At 31.4% G+C, this 21,403-nt stretch overlaps 1 protein-coding gene across 1 annotated transcript in view; it reads right to left on the bottom strand.

Annotated features, from left to right (window-relative positions):
• The window catches only part of il11ra (interleukin 11 receptor subunit alpha), a 66,987-nt gene that overhangs the window by 2,376 nt on the left and 43,208 nt on the right, over positions 1 to 21,403 (bottom strand). The window contains exons 5-11 of the mRNA XM_073829992.1: positions 19,138 to 19,252; positions 17,411 to 17,577; positions 16,034 to 16,203; positions 12,015 to 12,162; positions 8,262 to 8,354; positions 1,724 to 1,823; positions 1,539 to 1,618 (exon numbers count right to left, since the gene is read on the bottom strand). Coding sequence (XP_073686093.1) covers positions 1,540 to 1,618; positions 1,724 to 1,823; positions 8,262 to 8,354; positions 12,015 to 12,162; positions 16,034 to 16,203; positions 17,411 to 17,577; positions 19,138 to 19,252 — 872 coding nt within the window. The 3' untranslated portion in view covers position 1,539. The remainder of the gene's footprint in view (positions 1 to 1,538; positions 1,619 to 1,723; positions 1,824 to 8,261; positions 8,355 to 12,014; positions 12,163 to 16,033; positions 16,204 to 17,410; positions 17,578 to 19,137; positions 19,253 to 21,403) is intronic.

Genomic DNA, 21,403 nt, shown 5'->3' with positions numbered 1-21,403 from the left:
AGACTAATTTACAACATTCAAAGCTCATATAAAAGTAGACTATGAGCTAACTATTACTGTAAATGAAGCATGTACTAAAAAGCACACTTTTTTTCTAATCAATAATGGCATATGGATGTTTTTTTATTTCCAAAAAACTAACCAAACACTTCAGCTAAATATGATTATCACTCCTCTCTCAAGAGCATATGTACTCACATACAACCTCATTCATAAAACACCAGCAAAACCCATTTGTGAATCATAGATAAAACCATTTCTATGTAAATTCAGTTCCATGTCAATCACTAAGCTCCACCCTCTTGGAAATATTACTACATTAAACAGAAATCCAGTTCCATGTCTATCACTAAGCTCTGCCCCCTTGGAAACATTACTACTTTAAACAAGCAGAAATCCAGTTCCTGTCAATCACTAAGCTCCGCCCCCTTGGAAACATTACTACTTTAAACAAGCAGAAATCCAGTTCCTGTCAATCACTAAGCTCTGCCCCCTTGGAAACATTACTACTTTAAACAAGCAGAAATCCAGTTCCTGTCAATCACTAAGCTCCGCCCCCTTGGAAACATTACTACCTTAAACAAACAGAAATCCAGTTCCTGTCAATCACTAAGCTCCACCCCCTTGGAAACATACTACCTTAAACAAACAGAAATTCAATTCCATGTCAATAACTAAGCTAAACTAAACATTACTAACACAACAAACACAAAGGTCCATTTCTACAATGCTTTTACTTTGATAATGTGAACTATCGGCATTAACATGACACAAATCAATATTTAAATCAATGTGTGTTAAATTATTCATGTTCATTTAAAATAGGTGCTTTCTTTTAAACAGCTTGTCTGCAGTGGGAAGCTAAAAAAAAAAAACAGAAACAGAGGTATTTGTCTCGACTCGTTTGCAAATGACTGCCTCCACAGACGTTTTTTGCACCAGTGCTGCGGTCTTTCTGCAAACCACATTAAACTAAAGCACAGAGAGTGTGTGCTATTTAAAAGCAGCGACCCGACAACAACATAAACACATTGGCCTGTTGACGATGGTTTACAAACAAAGCATCTCAAGTCGCTAATATTACTTACTCAGGATTATCGGATTAAGCTGTTACTTGTTCATAGCCGCAAGATGCCAAAACACTGCTTATGTCAGGCATCAGGAGTGACTATTATATTCCATACACACCCGAAACAATAATTCAGGAGAGTCACGCCCACATTTAAATGCTGTTCTCACTCTCAAACTTTGCAGTGTGTTTGGCCTTTTGATGGTTTCCAGTCAGCATGGCTGAGGAAAAGTCTTGTAGTCTAGTTGGTTTGTTTACTGCATTTTTGCTGTTTTTTTTGAAGTGAGCGTTTTCTATGCAGTAAAAACAGAGGACAGCCAACCAATGGTATATTCAAAGTATCAACATAGTAGCCATAAATGGATCGTTTAGCACGCATTCTCAGACTGTTTAAACCAAGATGGGCCAATCGCCAAAACAGCAGACGGAGGGAATGAAAGAATGGAGTCGCATGTCTGCGCCAGCTTACTTTAGATCGGTATGGACTTCATCTTCACCATGGAAGTCAGTTCTTGTTTCTTCACATTGTCCTGTTTTCTTTGTCTGACCCTATGATGGGAACAATTAAGAGATCAGACAACAGATTGTCCCATGTCTGTTTGTATGGATTTGGTTATGAAATATAGATGAATGTAAATAAAGCACAGTTTTTACCATAGAAGTGCGATGATAGTTAATAACACAGCCACCATGACCATTGCGAACAGACCCAGCAAAATCACCAATCCGAGGCTTCCACTCTGTAATGATGAATCTAAGGCAAAAACAAAACACAAAAAGAAACTAAATTAAACACACAACAGAGAGTGCGCACAGCACACACATAAAGGTACAAAACAACGTAAAACAAATAAACAAACAAAAAAACACCCCCAAAAAACAAAATAAACACAACACAACCAAAACAAAAACACAAAAAAACAAAAGTAAAGCAAAAAACACAACAAAAACAAATAATCAAAACAAAAACTAACAAAAAACACAACACAAAAGCAAAACACAACAAAAACAAATAATAAAAACATCAAAACAAAAACCAAAACAATATAACAAAATAAAATACAACGCATACAAAACAACGCAAAAAAAAACAAATAGACATAAAACACAAAACATGAAACACAACAAATCAAACAAAAATCAATACAACAGCACAAAAAACGCAACAAAAATACAAATAATCAAAAAAATAACCAAAACAAAACACAAATAAACAAAACAAAATAAAACACAAATAATCAAAACACATACAAAACAAAAGCAAAACAAAAAACACAAACAAAACAAAAGCAAAACACAACAAAAACAAATAATAAAAACATAGAAACAAAAACCAAAACAATACAACAAAACTAAATACAACGTATACAAAACAACGCAAAAAAAAAACACAAATAGACATAAAACAACACAAAACATGAAACACAACAAATCAAATAAAAGTCAAAACAAACAAAAAGTAATACAACAGCACAAAAATCACAACAAAAAATACAAATAATCAAAACAATGACCAAAACAAACACACAAAACACAAATAATTAAAACAATAACCAAAACAAAAGCAAAACAAAAAACACAACAAAAACAAAAGCAAAACACAAAAAGCACAACAAAACTAAATAATAAACAACACAAAACAAGAAACACAATAACCAAAACAAAACCCACAAAACAAAAACAAAATACAACAACACAAACAAAAACACAATACAAAAAAAAACACAAATAGACAAAAAACAAAACAAAAAACAACACAACACAAATAATCAAAACAAAAAACAATCCAATAACAAAACACAAACAAAACAAAACAGCACAAAACACAAATAAACAATAGAACACAAAACAAAATCAAAACACAAAAAACAAATAATAAAAAACACAGTACAAAAAAAACTACACAAAACAAAATCAAAAAAATAAAACAAAACAATACAAAACAAAAAATAAAAGTAAAAACAATCTTAAACAAAACAACGCAAATAATCAAAACAAAAAACAATACAATAACAAAACAGCACAAAACACAAATAAATAACTCAAAATCAATACAACACAAAACAAAAAAAAAACAAATAAGCAAAATACAAAAACAATACAATACAAAAATGCAAATCATAACACAAAGAAACAAAAAAGACATACAATAACAAAGCAAAACAGCACAAAACACAAATGAACACAAAACAACAAAAATAAACAAAACACAAATAAAGAAAACAAAATACAACAACAGACAAAACAAAAATAAAGAAAACAAAAACAAAATACAAGAAACAACAAATAGACAAAACAACAAAAAACATGACGCAAAACAAAACACAAATAATCATAACAAAATAAAAAACAGACATAAAGAAAACAAAATACAACAACAGACAAAACAAAAATAAAGAAAACAAAAACAAAATACAAGAAACAACAAATAGACAAAACAACAAAAAACAACACAAAACAAAACACAAATAATACAAAATAAAATGCAAAAAATACAGCAAAAAACTGTCAAACAAAACAAAAATAATCGAAACTAAAAAACAATACAATAACAACAAAACACAAACAACACAGCACAAAACACAAATAAACAACTCAAAAACAATACAACACAACAAGGAGGAAAAACAAATAATAAAAACAATACAAAACAACAAAACAAATAATCAATTTAAAAAAACAATACAAGACAAAAAATAAAATGCAAAACAATCTTAAACAAAACAACAAATAATCAAAACAAAAAAATAAACAACTAAAAAACAATACAACACAATTAAACAAAATATGAAAAAAATGCAATACATAAACGCAAATCATAACACAAATAAACAAAAAAGACATACACCAAAGCAAAACAGCACAAAACACTAAAAACACAAATTAACAACACAAACAGAACAGAAATAAACAAAAGCAACACAAAACGTGAATATACAAAACACAAATACAATAAAATACGACACAAATCATAACAATACACAAAAGCAACAAAACAAAATACTAAAACAAAAAAAGAAGAAAGGAAACAAAATTAAATACACAAGACAACACAAAACACAAAAACTATTAAAATTCTTGGTTTGCCTAAAAATTGTTACATCTACAATCACAAACATCCTCATTTTTGCCATTGTTAGCATTTAGTGCTAAAAAAAAAAAAAAAAAAAAAAAAAAGACATTCCTGTGTGAGCAAAAGCTTTTACGCTCCAGTTAGTCCAGGTAAAGGCTGGCCACTTCATAAAACTTAACAACTTTTGATGTTTTGGTGATTAGATCATTACATAATATACCTCGACACACTGATTAAAAGAAAAAGAAGAAGAAAAAAAAAGTCTTTGTTTGAGTACTTATGAGTCAAACACACAAACTTCATTCCAGTCTTGAGCTGATAAATATGGCTCTTGCAATTGTACGGCGTGTTCACATGCTAGATGAGTGGTTATAAATAAATGGCCTGGAAACAGTTAGCTAATGAAGAGCAGACTGACTCATGCTGGTCTGCCACATGACTGCATTAGGGAAGACTGGCACGCTTTGATTGGTCAGAGCCAGATGATGGGGAAAACTCCTCCCACCACAAACAAGCCCAAACCATCTGGATAACACTGAGGGGGTGAAAAAAAACCCTGGCTACGATCTCAAAAGCATCTGACGCTTTGTGTTTAATCTGTTAATGTGTCTAACAATCCCTGCCAAAACCTCAGTTACTACGAGTGAAAAGATAAACTGTCAAACAAAGACAACACTTTGCAGTTTTAACTAAATTCTTTGAATTCTTTCAACTTGCGGAGTATGAAATATCAAGCAAATACCTGGAGACTTGTCTGTCGTCTTCACTGGAAATGACAAGCTGACACAAATAATCAAAACAATAACCAAAACAACACAACACAGAAGAAAAAACACACGAAAACAACACAAAACACTAAAAACTAAATACAAGGAACAACAAAAACAAAACACAAATAGACAAAGCAACAAAAACAATACAAAACAAAACATAATACAAAAAATACATCACAAAACAATCTCAAACAAAATGACACAAATAATAATAAAAAACAATACAACAAAACAAAACATAACACAAATAAACAAAACAAAATACAACAATACAAACAAAACACCACAAAACAAAACAAAATACAAGGAACAAAGACAAAACACAAATAGATAAAACAACAAAAACACAAATAATCAAAACAAAAAAAACAAAACAATTTATAAAAAACACAGACATAAAACACACAAAAACAATAAAAAACACAAATCATTCAAAATACAATGCAAAAAATATAACACAAAACAAACTCAAACAAAATGACACAAATAATAAAAAAACAATACAATTACAAAACAAAACACAAATAGACAAAACAACAAAAACACAACACAAAATGAAACACAAATAATCAAAACAAAACAAATAAAAAACACAAACAGACATAAAACAACACACAAAAAACAATACAAAACAAAAACACAAAAAAATACAAAATACAATACAAACGAAACAGCAAAACAAAACACAAATAGACAAAACAACAAAAACATGAAACAAATAATCAAAACAAAAAACAAAACAATTTTATAACACACAAATAGACATAAAACAAAAAACAATACAAAACAAAACAGAAATAGTACAAAAAAATAACACAAAACAATCTCAAACAAAATGACACAAATAATAAAAAAAACAATACAATTACAAAACAAAACACAAATAAACAACAACACAAACAAAACACCACAAAACAAAATACAAGGAACAACAAAAACAAAACACAAATAGACTAAACAACAAAAACACAACACAAAATGAAACACAAATAATCAAAACAAAAACAAAACACTACAACTGTTTGGGCCAAAGATCTTAATGATGATGTGAATGTTTTATTTTCAGATCAGGTATGGGTTATGTTTAAATTGTCTTCGAAAAACCCTAATCACCAAATGATTCATTGGAAATTGCTTCATAGGGTTTACTTGACTCCAATGAAACGTTTTTATATGAATCTGTCGTCTTCTCCTAAGTGTAATCTCTGTTCACAAGGATCTTTAGGGACATTTTTGCATTTTTTTTGGGAATGCCCCTCTCTCTCACTTTTTTGGTCTCAACTTTCACAGGATCTATCATATTTGCTGGGCATTGAGATATTTCCACGGCACTTTTTCATGAATGATTTCTGGGACCTTACTTTATCTGGCCAACAAAGATGTTTACTGTTATCTGCTCTCACAGCAGCAAAAAAATTGCTAGTCAACCATTGGAGTCCTCCTCACACAATTGACAGACGACCCTGGACGGTGTATTTGTTGGACATTATATCAATGGAACTCTCAACTTCTCGTATACATGGATCTAATGTCAAAACTGTACATTTTTGGCAGTCAGCTTTTAATGTTGTGTCATCCTTTCTAAAATCGTATTTTTTTTTTTTTTTTGGGGTGGTTGTTGTTGTCTGTTTTGTTTTGTCTTGTTTAAAGTCTACCAGGGGTGGGGTGGGGTGGGTTCTTAATTTGCACGCTTGATTTTTGCTTTATATTACTGTTATTTGAAGAAAATTCAATAAACAGTTGTTAACAAAAAAAACAAACAAACAAAAAAAAAAATACAAAATACAATACAAAAAATAAAACACAAATATTCAAAACAATAACCAAAACAATACTAAACAAAACACAAATAAACAAAATACAACAACACAAACAAAATACAAGGAACAACAAAAACACAACACAAATAGACAAACAACAAAAACACAACCCAAAATGAAACACAAATAATCAAAACAAATCAAAACAATTAAAAAAACACAAATAGACATAAAACAACACACAAAAAACAATACAAAACACAAAAACAAAAAATACAAAATACTATACAAAAAATAAAACACAAAACATTTGCAAACAAAACAACACAAATAATCAAAACAAAAAACAAATCAATTAAAAAAACACAAATAGACATAAAACACAAAAAACTATACAAAACAAAACAGAAATACAAAAAATATAACAAAACAATCTCAAACAAAATGACACAAATAATAAAAAACAATACAATTACAAAACAAAACACAAATAGACAAAACAATAAAAACACAACACAAAATGAAACACAAATAATCAAAACAAAACAATTAAAAAAACACAAATGTGACCCTGGACCACAAAACCAGTCTTAAGTCGCTGGGGTATATTTGTAGTAATAGCCAAAAATACATAGTATGGGTCAAAATTATTGATTTTTCTTTTATGCCAAAAATCATTAGGCAATTAAGTAAAGATCATGTTCCATGAAGAATTTTTGTAAAATTCCTACTGCAAACATATCCAAATGTAATTTTTGATTAGTAATATGCATTGTTAAGAACTTAATTTGGAGAACTTTAAAGGTGATTTTCTCAGTATTTTGATTTTTTTGCACCCTCAGATTCCAGATTTTCAAATAGTTGTATCTCGGCCAAATATCGTCCTATCATAACAAACCATACAGCAATAGAAAGCTTATTTATTGAGCTTTCATATGATGCATACATCTCAGTTTTGTAAAATTTAACCTTATGACTGGTTTTGTGGTCCAGGGTCACAAATTGGCATAAAACAACACACAAAAAACAATACAAAACAAAAACACAAATAATACAAAAACAAATAAAACAAAACAATAACCAAAACAATACAACACAAAACAAAATACAAAGAACAACAAAAACAAAACACACAAAAACAATACAATACAAAACAAAACAAAACACAAATAATACAACACAAAACAATCTCAGACAAAACTACACAAATAATCAAAACAAAAAACAATACAATAGCAAAACAAAACACAAACAAAGCAGCACAAAAAAAAAGAACAACAACAACAACAACAAAAAAAACAATACAACACAAAACAAATAAACAAAACACAAAAATAAGCCCAAACCATCCGGATAACGCTTAGGGGGTGAAAAAAAAAAAAAAAAAAAAAAAAAACTCTGGCTACGATCTCAAAAGCATCTGACGCTTTGTGTTTAATCTGTGAATGCGTCTAACAATCCCTGCCAAAACCTCAGTTACTACGAGTGAAAAGATAAACTGTCAAACAAAGACAACACTTTGCAGTTTTAACTAAATTCTTTGAATTCTTTCAACTTGCAGAGTATATGAAATATCAAGCAAATACCTGGAGACTTGTCTGTCGTCCTCACTGGAAATGACAAGTTGAAAAATGGAAAGCTAAAATCCAACGTTTCCTCTGTCGGCTCTTCCCAAGGCTCTAAAATTACAAAACAAATACAATTACACATAGATTTACACTGCTTCTGAATTATTCATGACCATTTTTTCCTCAAAAAGTCATGTCAGAGCATGTTTTCCTCAGCAGTTTTCCCCTTGACGATCCAAAGCTCATTATTTCTTTTACTTTCATGCAGTGGACAGCAAGCACTTTTACTGTATGACAACCAGCGAGGACAAAACATTATTCTTCTGCTACTTTTTTAATGTACAGCTCCATTGTAGTGAATTGTGTTCAACATAAAAAAAACTTTTCTGAACATGAGTTGCCAACATCTAAATAAGATTATCTTCCTTTATTAGATTCAGCAGATATCTGGCATGGAGCACAGTCCAATATCCTGAAGGATCATGATAGCAGTGCACAATTTGATTTACGCTATTATTGCATTAGTTATCTGAAGGATTTGATGGATGATGGGTAATTTATAGTATACTAAAGCATCTCTCTCTTTCTCTCTCAAAAAAGGTTGCGATTTATACATTTATATTCATTTATTTGTGAAAGCCTCTGTTTTAAACAATTAACTAGCATACAGATTCATTTTTAACTGGCCTTGTGGTGTGATAAAATATATTAAAATATTTTAAAAGTAGAAATATTGAAATTTAAAAAATGTAAATATTCAAGTAGAAATTTTTAAATTTTACAATAAGGATCTATTTGTTCATATTAGTTAACTTCATTGGTTAACATAACTTTTTGAACTAACAATATACACCTTGGTAAATGTCAATTTCAACATTTACTAAACTATAGCTAATAAATGATTAAAATTAAAAGTTTTTTATCATAGTTTTACATTAAATAAATCATATCTGTACCAAATTGATGTTGATGTTAATTGTTGGGCTGGAAGATTGTGTGTATTGTGTATCTTTTTAGCAAAACGTTTTGTTTTCTCATCTATGCCTCTTTTTGATCAACTTTGAAGTAGGGCTGTGCAATTAATCGAAATTTAGTTTCGATTTCGATTTCGGCTTCAAACGATCATGAAAATACAGTAATCGAGATGAACGATTATTGCACCCTATTCCGCCCCCTTTCCAGTTGTGCACTTTTGCCCCTCCGTAAAAGCGTAATTTCACATGCAAATCAGCAAAATCATGTAACATGACTTTCATAAAACGGGACGTGCTTGATTTATTAATGTTCGTTTGATTAATGTTTTTAGAAGTGCGAAAGAAAACTTGTGCTGTTCTGTGGTTGCGCTCAGAGATGGAGCAGAACACAGACATGTAAGGTTATATTTTAACTCAAGGTGTGCGTCTAAACGGTCAAATGCACGCAAAAATATTTCAAAATGAGGCGCTTGGTGATTATTCGTGTAAACCCTTGTCCGTTATGTCTTAAATGATCATAAACAGTTGAGAATGAAAATACGTGTGTAACAGTACATTGGATCCGTGTGGCTCTTAAACCGGCATTAAATAATATTCCTTCTGCCGTCTCTGTGCTTAATATTAATAAAAACGTAAAAATACAAAGAGAAAAAAATCACTCACTGCTCTTGAATTAAGGACTTTTTAAGTTTTAATAAGAAACAAAGCATGTTTAATTTTTACAGTGAAGACGCTGCTTTATTTCACATTTAAATAATTACATTCGATTTCTGTAGTAGGCTGTTTTACTACTTTAGACTTGCATAAAGTATTCAGTATATATATTTTTTCATTTGTATCTTTTTCTGTTGTATTGCTATCTTTAAATTAATCACTAATATAAAGTTTTGGACCCAGTCATAATCGTGTTAAATAATCGTGATTACAATATTGACCAAAATAATCGTGATTACGATTTTTGCCATAATCGCGCAGCCCTATCTTGAAGTAAACTTATGTCTGTTTGGTGATTAAATAAACAGTTCTAGACCGCCGTTTGAACTGAATGCGACACGTCCCGTGTGGGTGTGTGTGTGTGTGTGTGTGTGTGTGTGAGTGATAACTCCTGGAGATCTCATATCAGCTGCGCTTTTGCCCGGTGTGTGACTAAAATAGTTTTTGATTAGATATTCATCAAATGTTCTAGAATAGAAGCAGTTAAAACCTGAGAGTAAACATACAATATCCATATAATGTCATTTCAACACTATCGCCTTTGTGTAGATGTTTAAAGATGGCCATCTTTGGCTCGGCTGTTGATATGAAATGTTAACACTTCACAATAAGAGTCCATTTGTAGCATTAACTAAGATTGATAGATCTGTAGAATAGAAGTATTGTTCCTTGCTAGTGAGTTATTTTTTAACATCTACTGATATTTTCAAATGCTTAAGTTGCTTTTGCTAATATTAATGAACTATGAACTAACTTTAATGCTCAATATATAATAAATATTAATTTGTTAATTCTTTTACAACATATGGTTTAGTCCCCTTTTTCAAATAGTAGACCACTATTTTAGTTTCCATTCAGTGTCCATTTTAAAAACTATCGGCTGATTAATCGGTATCGGCCAGTGTGGTACAACCTAGCTATCGGTATCGGAAAAATCAAATATCGGTTGACCTCTACCATATGTTTCACTTTTCAGACAAAACAAGCTTGATCAGTTGCTCAGCTGGCACAAAATTGGACTTAGGATGCAGAATCCCTGGGTACAAATAACCTGAAAAACACGAGTCACGATGAAAGAGCTGAAAGATGACAGATTGAAAAACAAGCTAAAACGGCATGCTTACAATTGAACTTTTACGTCACATTCGCTTTTGTTCACACTATCGGGTAGGTTTAGCTGTAGTGCAGATGATAGATTATTTTAAAATGTTAAGGAGCATTAGTCAACATCTACTGATATTTTTAAATGTTTAAGTTGCTCTTGCTAACATTAATGAACTATTATGTTAGTTAATACATTTATTCTTTTACAACATATGGTTCAGTTCCCTTTTTCAAATAGTAGACCACTATTTTAGTTTCCATTCGGTATCCATTTTAAAAACTATCAGCTGATTAATCGTATCGGCCAGTGTGGTACAACCTAGCTATCGGTATCGGTAAAATCCAATATTGGTTGACCTCTACCATATGTTTCACTTTCCAGACATAACAATTGGAATTGGACTTAGGATGTGGAATCCCTGGGTACAAATCCCGTGAAAAACACGACTCACGATGAAAGAGCTGAAAGATGACAGATCGAAAAACAAGCTAAAACGGCATGCTTGCAATCGCGTTTTTACATCACATTCCCTTTTCTTCATATTATCGGCTAGGTTTAGGTGTAGTGCAGATGGTAGGTTATTTTCAAACGTCACGGAGCATTAGAGTTATAGCTCCACTCAATGGACACTTTAAGTCAGAACTGCAATGACACCTACAAAACCAACGTCAAATAAAACGTACCATATGTACCTTCATCTGTTTCTGGAAAAATAACTGAACATCCTTTTAGCGCCACCTAGTTGACATTTCACATCAAATATGTCATGAAATGTACATGGTGGTACGTATTTCAAGTCTCGGTCGTGAGACCAGGTTGATATGTGTGAGTTACTTGTGTGTGCCTAGTATTCCCTACATTATGAGAACGAATTTTTTTGGATCCACAATTTTGACCTTTTGGGGACACCTTTTGACCCTCATGAGGAAACAAACTTATAAATCATACTAAAATAGCACTGTGTTTGTGTTGACTTACCGATCCACGGCCGGGCCTCTACCACGTGACTCCATTCACTCCACTGGCTGTGGTTGATCAGGGCGTCCTGAGCTCTGATCTGGATCTGATGCAGGTGACCCACTAAAGCGTCCATGATCTTTAGACTGGTGTTCTCCTCTGTCTCCAGCTGAGGAACGATCAACAGATATATACACTTAACAGAGGACAATATTATAGAGATGGATTCAGATCACTCCACATATTGACACTGGCAAAATTCATCAACCATGCTGCAAATTATCCATACTTGAGAGGTTTTGATGCATAATAAAGAGTCATTTGAATGCACACAGTAAGTGTCACATTCTGTTCTATAGCAAACAGTGGGATGCAAAAAGTGACTATTTCATGGAAAATCTGGCACTTTAATATTTACACTGCAGCTCAAAAGTTTGGGATCACAGTAAGATTTCTAATGTTTAGTATTAAGGCTACATTTATTTGATCAAAAATACAGAAAAAAAGAGTAATATTGCAAAATGTTATTACAATTTAAAATAATAAAATGTCATTTATTCCTGTGATGCAAAGCTGCAATTTCATCAGCTGTTACTCCTGTCTAAAGTGTCACATGCTCATTCAGAAATCATTCTAATATGCTGATTTATTATTAGAATTATCAATGTTGGAAACAGTTGTGCTGCCAAAATTTTTCTCGAACCTGTGATTTTTTTTTTTTTTTTAGCATTCTTTAATGACTAACAAGTTAAAAAGAACAGCATTTATTCAAAATCTAAATCTTTTCGAACAATGTAAATCTATGCCATAACTTTTTTTTATTAATTAATTTTTGACACATCCTTGGTGTATAAAAGCAGTATTGCTTAAAAAAAAAAAAAGAAAGAATAAAAATGTACTGACCCCAAACTTTTGAACATTAGTGCATGTTGTTAGAAAACCTTTCTATTTTAAATAAATGTTGTTCTTTTTAACCTTTTCTTGATCAAAGAATTCTGAAAAAGTACCACAGGTTCCAAAAAAAAAAAAAAAAAAATTAAGCAGCACAACTGTTTTCAATATTGATAATAAATCAGAATATTAGAATGATTTCTCAAGGATCATGCGACTGAAGACTGGAGTAATGATTCTGAATAATTCAGCTTTGTATCACAGGAATAAATTTCAATTTAAAATATATTCAAATAGAAAACCGTTATATACCGTACATATAATGTATGTATATATATATATATATATATATATATATATATATATATATATATATATATATATATATATATATATAATTATTATTTTTAATTTGAAGCTTTTGGATTTTATTTGTCAATAAATACATAATAATGACCAAACACTTGAACAAAAACTTATTATTAATGTTGAAAACAGTTGGGCCAATTCATATTTCTGTAGTAATAATGATACATACTTTTTCATGATTATTTCATGAATAGAAAGTTCATAAGAATAGCATTTATTTGAAATAGAAATCTTTTGTAACCATTATGTCTTTACTGTAATTTTTGATACATTTTATGTTTCCTTGATGAATAAAACAAACACACACACACACACACACACACTTTTTTCTTTTGGAACAAAAAGCGACATCCGTTTTGCCAATTTTCTTTTCATTCATTTTATAATAGCAAAAACAAAAATGAGCATGTTTACAACTGGCTTGCTTCTTCAGTTGTTAGATGAAGCATAAACAACCCTTACACACACACACACACACACACACACACAGAGACAGATCTGGAGACAGCCAACATCTGGTTGTCTGATGAAAGGCCAAGCAGCCTGGTGAAAGTAGATAAGATCAGGCCATGCAGAGATGACTGTGGGGCTCTCAGATAAGACAACACTCTGTGTGTGAGTGTGTGTTCGCTGAGAGGGCTGGACTACAGGACTGTTTATTGAAGGCTCATATGAGATGAAGGCTGTATGTTGGTTGCGAACCAAGAAAATGACCTTTTCCTCAAATGAAAGCCAAAAGAGATCCAATGTTGTTTTGGACACAACAAATGTCATTATATAGACAAAAAATGTTACTTTTAGGTTAAAAAAAACAAAGAAAGTGAGAGAGGTTTTCAACAACATTAGTATGAGTAAATGCTGACAGAATTTGTATTCACACAGACAATTAAAATCCTGCCATCATTTACTCACCTTCATGTTATTACAAACCTGTATGACTTACTTTCTTCTGTTGAATACAAAAGAAGACATTTTAAAGAATGCTGGTAACCAAACTGTTGCCGAAAGCCATTGACTTCCATAGTACTTTTTTTTTTCGGTAGCTATTGACCTACTACAATGGAAGTCAAAGGCTAGCAGTGGCTGTTGGGTTACTAGGGATGTAACGATATCAAAATCTCACAATGCGATAAATAAAGCATATCGAGTGACCGTTGCACTCCCAAACGCATGTTAAACTCACAGTACATGCAATAAACGAGTTTACTGCATTCATTCACTGTGAACAGAGCCGTTCTGAGGTGCGGAAAACACCAGATCATGAGCTGATCGCCTCAACAATGCATGAGCTTCGAAAACAGATGTGACGAAGGGTTTAAGCCATACTGCGCCTTTGGTTTTAATTTGTTTGAAACCTACTGCAAGCATAACAGTCCAAAACACAACTTTAAAGACCTTTTATGTTAAAATAAGTAGTTTAAATATATTTTAAAAACAAAATTTTCCCCGGAAAACCTATCGCTATATATTTTCTTAGATTTTTTTTGTCTTGTTTCCAGCCAAGATGTCTAAAAATTCCTAAATCAAGAAGGATTTTCTAGATGAGTAAAAATTATTGTCTTGTTTTCAGAAAAAGTGAAGTCCAAATGAAATTAGTTTTTGCTTAGAAAAAGCAAAAAAATCTGCCAGTGCGGTAAGCAAAATAATCTTATTTCAAACAGAAAACAAGATTATTTTGCTTACTCCATTGGCAGATTATTTTGATTGTTTCAAGCCAAAAACTCACTTAATTTTGACTTGTTTATTCTGAAAACAAGACAATAGTTTTGACTTGTGTAGAAAATCCTTCCTGATTTAAGAATTTTTAGACATCTGGGCTGGAAAAAAGACAAAAACAAGTAAGAAAAGCAATTTTCTTACTTAGATTTTTCATCTTGTTTCCAGCCAAAATAACTAAAAATTCTTAAATCAAGAAGAATTTTCTAGACAAGTAAAAATTATTGTCTTGTTTAAAAAACAAACAAATCAAAAGTAAGTGCGGTTTTGCTTGAAACAATCAAAATAATCTTCCAATGGGGTAAGAAAAATGATCTTGTTTTCTGTTTGAAATAAGATTTTTTTGCTTACCCCATTGGCAGATTATTTTGCTTGTCCTAAGCAAAAACTCACTTAATTTTGACTTGTTTATTCTGAAAGCAAGACAATAATTTTTACTTGTTTAGAAAATCCTTCTTGATTTAAGAATTTTCAGACATCTGGGCTAGAAAAAAGACAAAAAAAGTAAGACAAATTTTTTTTTGCAGTGTTGAAAATACTGTTACATCCTTATGGGTTACCAATCATTTCTTCCAAATATCTCAAATCGTTAATTGATTGAAAATCCATTGATCTTTTGACATATAGGAAATCATTGTACTTTAAAAACACGCTGCAAAAAATGCTTTTCTAAATTAGATTTTTTGCCTTGTTCCAGTCAAAATATCTAAAAATTCTTAAATCAAGAAGGATTTTCCAGACAAGTAAAAATTATTGTCTTGTTCTCAGAAAAAAACAAGTGAAAATTGAGTGTGTTTTTGTTTGAAACAAGCAAAATAATCTGCCAATGGGGTAAGAAAAATAATCTTGTTTTCTTCCGAGTCTACAAATTCAAACAGAGCATTCCAATGAGAGGGGTCAAAACAGGACAGAAAATAGCCTATTACTTCTAAATTATGATGTTTTTGGATGTAAAAATCTTGATGGGATTATAAATGGACCTTAGGGAACAGAACAAAATAATGAAAAAGGCAGTTCATGACCTCTTTAATAATTGACGTTGATTGTTTGTGTAAGGTACTTACCGTTGACCAGTAATTGGAGCCGATCGGCCGGTAGCGCAGCGAGAAGGTTAAAGGAAAAGCGGACATAATTTCATCCGGCCAGGATGAAGGACAACTCCACCGAACCAGTAACTGAGTGGGCTGGCCCTCCACCTGAAGAACTCTGACATCCTCAGGAGGATCTGGTTTCACTGAAACCACAGAATTACGGACATCAATTTGTGTTATATAAAACAGAAAAAAAAGACTATAAAACCAAATGCTACTCTGAAGAAATCTGAGGTAGAGAAGTGGACTTGTGTGAACATATTTCAAAACTCTATTATAATATGAATCAACATATGTGACCACGAACAACTTTTTGAAATTGAGATTTATACATAATATGAAAGCTTTTTATTGATGTATGGTTTGATAGGACAATATTTGACTGAGATACAACTATTTGAATATATGGAATCTGAGGGTGCAAAAAATCCAAATATTGAGAAAATCGCCTTTAAAGTTGTCCAAATGAATTTCTTAGCAATGCATATTACTAATCAAAAATACAATTTTGATATATTTACACATATCTTCATTGAACAAGATCTTCACTTAATATCCTAATGATTTTTGGCATAAAAGAAAAATCAATCATTTTGACCCATACAATGTATTTTTGACTATTGCTACAAATATACTTGTGCTACTAAAAGGAGTAGTTCACTTCCAGAACAGAAATTTACAGATAATGTACTCACCCCCTTGTCATTCAAGATGTTCATGTCTTTCTTTCTTCAGTCGTAAAGATTTTTTTTTTTTTTTTGAGAAAAAACATTTCAGGATTTCTTTCTATATAATGGACTTCTATGGTGCCCCCGAGTTTGAACTTCCAAAATGCAGTTTAAATGCAGCTTCAAAGGTCTCTAAACGATCCCAGCCGAGGAAGAAGTGTCTTGTCTAGTGAAACAATTGGTTATTTTCTACAAAAAAACAAAACAAAAACTAACTGTATTGAACCGGAATACACAGAGTTCACGCAGAGCTAGAAAAGAGAAGCGTTGAGATTAAAAAGCATATAAACTGCACATTTTTTAAGAAAATAACTGATCGTTTCACTAGATAAGAGCCTTCTTCCTCGGCTGGGATCATTTAGAGTCCTCTAAAGCTACATTTAATCTGCATTTTGGAAATTCAAACTCGGGGGCACCATAGAACTCCACTATGTGGAGAGAAATCCTGAAATGTTCTCCTCAAAAAACATAATTTCTTTACGGCTGAAGAAAGAAAGACATGAACATCTTGGAATTTTTGTTCTGGAAGTGAACTTCTCCTTTAAGACTGGTTTTGTGGTCCAGGATCACACATATGAAAGATGAATGGATCTGATAACATTACGGAGGCATATAAACTCACAGAGTTCATGGGCGTCTATCTGGATGATGGTGGAGTTGGATCCCAGCGGGTTGATTTCGGTGATGTTCACCAGGAACTTTGAGGTCCAGAATGGAGGGTTCGTGATCGTACACTCATTCACCCCAATGTGCTCCTGCTCACAGAGCTCCACATCTCTGCCTTTAACACTGTAGAAAACAGCAGAATGAAGGAAGTACATACAGTGCCTTGTGAAAGTATTCATACCTCTTCATTTGTTCACGTTTTGTTATATTGCTGCCTTATGTTAAACTGCTTCAAATTACTTTTTTCCCAATATCAATCTACACTCCGTACACCATAATGACAAAGCAAAAACAGAATTGTTACAAAATGTATTAAAAGTAAAAAAAAGTACGTACATTGCATAAGTATTCATAAACTTTACAGCCTCAAGTCTTTTTAGGGTTATGCGACAAGCTTTGGTCATCAGAATTCGGCAATTATCTCCCATTCTTCTCCTCACCTCTTCACCTCTTCACAAGCTCTGTCAGGTTGGACGGGGACAGGCGCACATTATTTTTTAGGTTTCTCCAGTTTCATTTGGGTTCAACGTAAGGACATTCACAGAGTTGTCTATAAGCCACTCTTGCTGTGTGCTTAGGGTCATTGTCCAGTTGGAAGGTGGACCTTCTGCCTATTCTGAGGTTTTGAATGCTCTGGACCGGGTTTTCATTAAGGTTATCTCTATAATTTGGTGCATTGAGCTTTTCTTCTACTCAATCCCTGCCACTGAAAAACAGCCCAACAGCATGAGGCTGCTACCTCCATACTTTACTTTTGGGATGGTAGTCTGCAGGTGATTAGCAAAGCTGGTTTCCTTCAAACATGATGCTTGGATTTGAGGTTCATCAGACCACAGAATCTTGTTTCTCACAGTTCCTTTAGTTGCTTTATTGCAAATTCCAAGTGTGTTTTCATGTGTCTACACTGAGGTGAGGATTAAGTCTTGCCACACCACCATAAAGCCCAGATTGGTGAAGACTTGCAGTGATGTTTGTCCTTCTCTAAGTTTCTCCCATCTGCATATATGATCATGGAGCTCAATTAGAGTAACCATCAGGTTCTTGGTTTACCACTATATCCAAAGCCCTTCTCCATCAATTGCTCAGTTTGGCCATGAGTCCTGGTTGTTTAAAACTTCTTCCATTAAGGGTAACAGAGACTAAATGCTTCAGTTGAACCTTCAATGCAGCAGATTCTTTCTGAACTCTTCCCCAGATGTGTGGCTTGACGCAATCCTGTTTTTGAGCTCTACAAGCAGTTTTCTGACCTCAGGGCTTGGTTTTTGCTCTAATATGCATTTTCAGCTGTTAGACCTTTTTTGAGATGTGTGTGCCTTTTTGAATCATAGCCGTTCAATTGAATTTGCCACAGGTTATCTTCACTCGAAGTGTAGTAACATCTACAAGCAATATGAATGCTCCTGAGCTAAATTTCAACTGTTCCAGATAAGGGTATGAATACTTATGCAATGGAATCATTTAAGCTTTTTATTTGTAATAAATTTGCAAAGATGTCAAAAACAAGCTTTTTGCTTTGTTATTATGGTGTGTAGATTGATGTGGAAAAAAAGTAATTTAAAACAGTTTAACATAAAATGTGGAAAAAAAACAAAGGGGTATGAATACTTTTGCAAGGCACTGTAAATAAATATATGAAGAAAAAAAAATCACTATATTATTATACACAAAACGAGATGAGCGCACCTGTAAGAGGTTCTGTATATTGTGGGCAAGTGTGTTGTCTTCGTTTGTACCCAGGAGCAGTAGATGTTCATATGATTCGGCACACGACAAGAAACTCTGACGAAATGAGGCGGATCTAACAGAAGAAGAAGACACAAATATCTCATGAGATAACTTTAGACACAATACACTTTATCTGTGAACATCCAAACAGAGAGACTGCACAAGACAGCTGTTTAACTTAAGCTCTGCCTTTAAGGACATGAGGGAACATAAGGAGGTAGACTAAACTTAAACACAAGCTACAACCAGCAATCTCACCCTTCCTATCAGGAAACTGTGGAACTGTGATGCAGTGACTTCCTGTCAGAGGAAGTGCCTTGAGTTAAACAGAAAGGGCGTACAACTGGACACTTTCTAAATCTCTCAGGGCACAAAGTGCTTCCTTTTTACTAGAACATTTCCACCATTTCCAGCACCATTTCACCATTTTAGCACTACCTCAAGCAATTCTGAGATGTATACAGTTGAAGACACAATACCAAAAACACATAGTTTAAATTATATTGAAGTTTTTTAGTATGCATTAAAATGTTTAAATGAAATTAAATAGAAATTTAAATTTACATTACAAGCCTGCATATGCACTTCTTGGATGTATGACCTGAGATTAAATTTGCGATGAGTCAAGAACATGATTCAAAGTTTATCAGATCCTTTATGTTTATGTTGCTACAACACTGTCATTTGTTTAAGCCAAAACCGTTCTTTAGATGACATTTTTAATCATAAGCAATAGAACTTAGTCATGGTAGATGCCACATTAAATGTAATGGTAATGAAAATGAGACTGTGAGGGATAAACATATAGTCTGTTCAATTTGTCACACTGTGTTAGGGTTAGGAAAGAATGTCCTGGTTCAATATGATTCAGTTAAAGATAAAATAAGTATTATCAAATAAAAGCATAATTAAAAACATGAATGAAAAAAAAAAAACTAAATTTAAATGAAACCATATATATATATAAGATATATCAGATTATATAAGATTATATAAGATAAAATCTTAAATAAAAGCATAAATATAACTAAATATAAAAGCAGAAATAAAAATAAAATTGTGAATAAAATATAAATAAATAAATGCAAAATGAAAGCTAAATAAATACATTTAAAAAACATCATTAAATAAAAACAAATAAAAAAAGTAAATAAATTAAAGCATAAATAAAAAATAAAATCTTAAATAAAAGCATAAATAAATGCATAATGAAACAAAAACTTAAAATAAAAATCTGAACTAAATAAAAACATAAATAAAAATATAAAGTACAACTATACCTACAAATAAATGCATTTAATAAAAATAAAATCCTTAATAAAATAAATAAATTTTTTTGTAAACATCATTAAATAAAAATAAAAAAAATGCATAAATAAAAAATAAAATCATAAATAAAAGCATTAATAAATGTATATAGAAACTAAAATAAAAAGGATAAATACAACAATAACAAAAAATTAACACAAATAAAAATAAAATTCTTAATAAAAGTATAAATAGAAATCCAATCCGTCGCACAGTTAGGGTCAGTTCAATACGACTCCAGGTCATTTAAAAGCATTTGTAGAAAAACATGGATTGGCACAGAAAATCATTTGGATTTGTCCTTTATAAAAATAAAATAAAAAAATAGTAATAATAAAATAAAATAAGCATTATCAAATAAAAGCATAATAAAAACATCAATGAAAAACTAAAATTTAAATGAAAGCACATATAAATAATTAAATCTTAAATAAATACTGTAAATAAATAAATAAATAGGCATCATTAAATAAATGATAAATCATTCAAATAAAAATTAACAAAATATAGCACAAATAAAAACATCATAAAAAATTAAATCTTAAATAAAAGCATAAATAAGAAAATAAATTATTAAACTAAAATGTACTTAAAATCATAAATTAAATAAATAAATAAATAAAACCATAAATACAACTATAACAAAAAATGCATGCATAATTAAAAAATAAAAGCATGAATAAATAAAAAAGTATAAAAAATAAATGCAAAATTACAGCTAAATAAATACAGAAATTTAGTAAGCATCATTAAATCAAAATAAATAAAAAAGAAAAGCATACATAAAAAATTTAATCTCAAATAAAAGCATAAATAAGAAAATAAAAGCATAATTAAACAAAAAAAAATCTGAAATAAATAAAAGTATAAATACAACTATTACTAAAATAAACATACATAAAATACAATTTTTAAA

The sequence above is a fragment of the Garra rufa genome, chromosome 23 (assembly GCF_049309525.1).
Source record: "Garra rufa chromosome 23, GarRuf1.0, whole genome shotgun sequence".
Classification (NCBI taxonomy): Eukaryota; Metazoa; Chordata; class Actinopteri; order Cypriniformes; family Cyprinidae; genus Garra; species Garra rufa.
Note: the sequence above shows the minus strand (reverse complement) of the source record. Positions and strands in the feature narration are given on the sequence as shown.